Below are 2146 nucleotides of genomic sequence, written 5' to 3'. Positions count from 1 at the left end.
CTTTTTCTGAATATTGAAAGAACTAAAAATCAACTCATCCCTAAAACAGTCAATACAAAATCCTGAATACTACACACTTTAGAGAAAAAAAAAAAAAAAATGAAATCCTTAACCTTATAATTCTACTAGCAGAAAAAGAGAAGTTAATACGTACATGGAAATTCATTTGCCCTATTTTGGCTTCGTATGCATAGTAAGGAACAATCAGAGCCTACCTTCCACCTGAAAATGATTACTGTGCTCAGCCCTCTGAGCAGCAACTGGCTCTGTAATGCAACTACATTTAATGTATCTAAGCAGTTCTATAACAAGTAGAGACCATTAATCAGGAGACCTTGGATATGGCGGGAAACAAAGTCTCAGAAGACTATAACGTGTTCTATCACAAAGCAGTGTGTCATATCACATGCACGATATCACAAAGCACTTAAGCACTGTTCTTTTATATTAAGCATAGCAATATGTTCTATGTCAGAACTCTATTATTTTTTTCAATACTTATTAAGCAAGAGAAAAAATAGTAAATCATGTGGCGGTCTAATGTATTCAGTGTAACTCTGAACAAAGCTTGTGCAGTATTTTAGCAAATATTTACTGCAAATACAGAAAAGCCCTTCCCTTGTTAGGTTTGTGATCAGCTGTAGTTACCATTCTCTAGGACTGAAACATACACTTCAATCAGAAGCCGGTGAAGAATAAATACATGCAAAACATGAAAAAGGCAAGGACTCTAAATTCACTGAACACACAACCTGGTTTTCCACTAGATGCATTTTAATTACGTTTTGCAGATGGTTTTTTTCAGTGTTTGGCCGTAGCATACGAAATTAATTTTTGAGGGGAGGGAACGCAAGAGGATCTTTTCTATATTTACATGTTAAATAGTATTTGCTGGTCTAGGCAAAATGCATTCTGCTATTCGAGGGAGGCACTTTCCAGGGACACTACACTCCAGTTCCCAGGTCTGAACGACTCAGAAGAAACAGCATTCCCCTGCAGTGAGTGTGGGCGACACAAACGAGTCCTCTGTCTTAAACTCAGAACCTCAGCATAGGACGGATTCCCATTCTTGTTGCACCAAACTGGAAGTGAAAGCAAAAAATGTCCACTTTTCACTGTCATTTTAAAGTTTCCGAGATTTCTCCAAAACGTAGAAAATATATATTCCAGCAACAAATGGCTTACAAGAAAAAAAAAAAAAAAGAATTAAACTTCTTTTTCTGTTACCTATTTTGAGCAATGCTTTGATTTATTGTGAGGGGAACAGACGAACAAGATAAATGTGTAGATCTCCCCTCGAGATGTTGGCAGCAGAGACAGTCCGGTGCATTTTGCAGAGTATTTTGGTTTTAAGGAGTTCAAAGAATACTTTCTTCTTCAAAGTCGAATTTCACCACCACTGGCCGGGTCATGTTCCACTTCTTATTTCGATTCCTGTCCTCGATGAACTCCTGGTAAGGATCTTGCTTTGAAATCGCTTTCTTCGAGCGTACATAACCAAAAAAGACAGTTAACGCCAGGAAAGAGTAAAACAACATGACAAAGAGGATGAAGAAATAGGCGTTGTCATATGGTTTGTATTGTGGCTCTTTTTGTTCTGTAGCGTTTTTCCTTGCGTCCAGGTTCCTTTCCAGAAGTTGCAGAACACATTGCGAGATGAGAGAAGCTAAAGCTGTTTGGTTCATTTTGGGGAATTTAAAAGCACGTCAGAAAACAGAGGGGAGTGAGCATCTTAGGGGCCCCAAGTGATGCTTCACTGAAGTGGGACTCTATCCACTAGCTCCAGCAGGAGTTGGATCTGGCCTGTAATCATTTCCTCTTTTGGTAAAGAATGCTGTTAAGCACTTATTGAGTCCCAGTCACTTGATAATGAGGCATTTGGCTGATAAGCCTTCCTTGTCTGTGAAGTCTATTAATAATAACAATATCACATCCCTGAGACATAGATCTGCCAGGCAGTTTAAAACATGCAATTTAATTTCTTATTCCCCTACCCACCATCCACATCCCAATATTTGGGGGAAAAAAATCTGCTCTGGTTACCAAGTGAAAGGACTTTAAAAACACCAGTGGGATGTGATAGACATGTAGGGGTAGGAGAAAAAAAAATATGGCATTTCGTTCAGCTGCCATCTACAAGTTAAGC

General features: G+C 38.8%; 1 protein-coding gene across 1 annotated transcript; it reads right to left on the bottom strand.

The window, feature by feature from the left end:
• Nucleotides 1-1235: 1235 nt before the first annotated feature.
• On the bottom strand, nt 1236-1722 carry LOC114067631. Its single transcript, XM_027903209.1, has one exon. The coding sequence runs from the start codon at nt 1683-1685 to the stop codon at nt 1359-1361; it is 327 nt and encodes a 108-aa protein (XP_027759010.1). The 5' UTR covers nt 1686-1722; the 3' UTR covers nt 1236-1358.
• Between the last annotated feature and the right edge of the window lie 424 nt (nt 1723-2146).

The sequence above is a fragment of the Empidonax traillii genome, unplaced genomic scaffold (genome assembly GCF_003031625.1).
Source record: "Empidonax traillii isolate 1590-97213 ecotype Southwest subspecies unplaced genomic scaffold, ASM303162v1 scaffold943:size483155, whole genome shotgun sequence".
In the NCBI taxonomy this organism is placed as follows: domain Eukaryota; kingdom Metazoa; phylum Chordata; class Aves; order Passeriformes; family Tyrannidae; genus Empidonax; species Empidonax traillii.
Note: the sequence above shows the minus strand (reverse complement) of the source record. Positions and strands in the feature narration are given on the sequence as shown.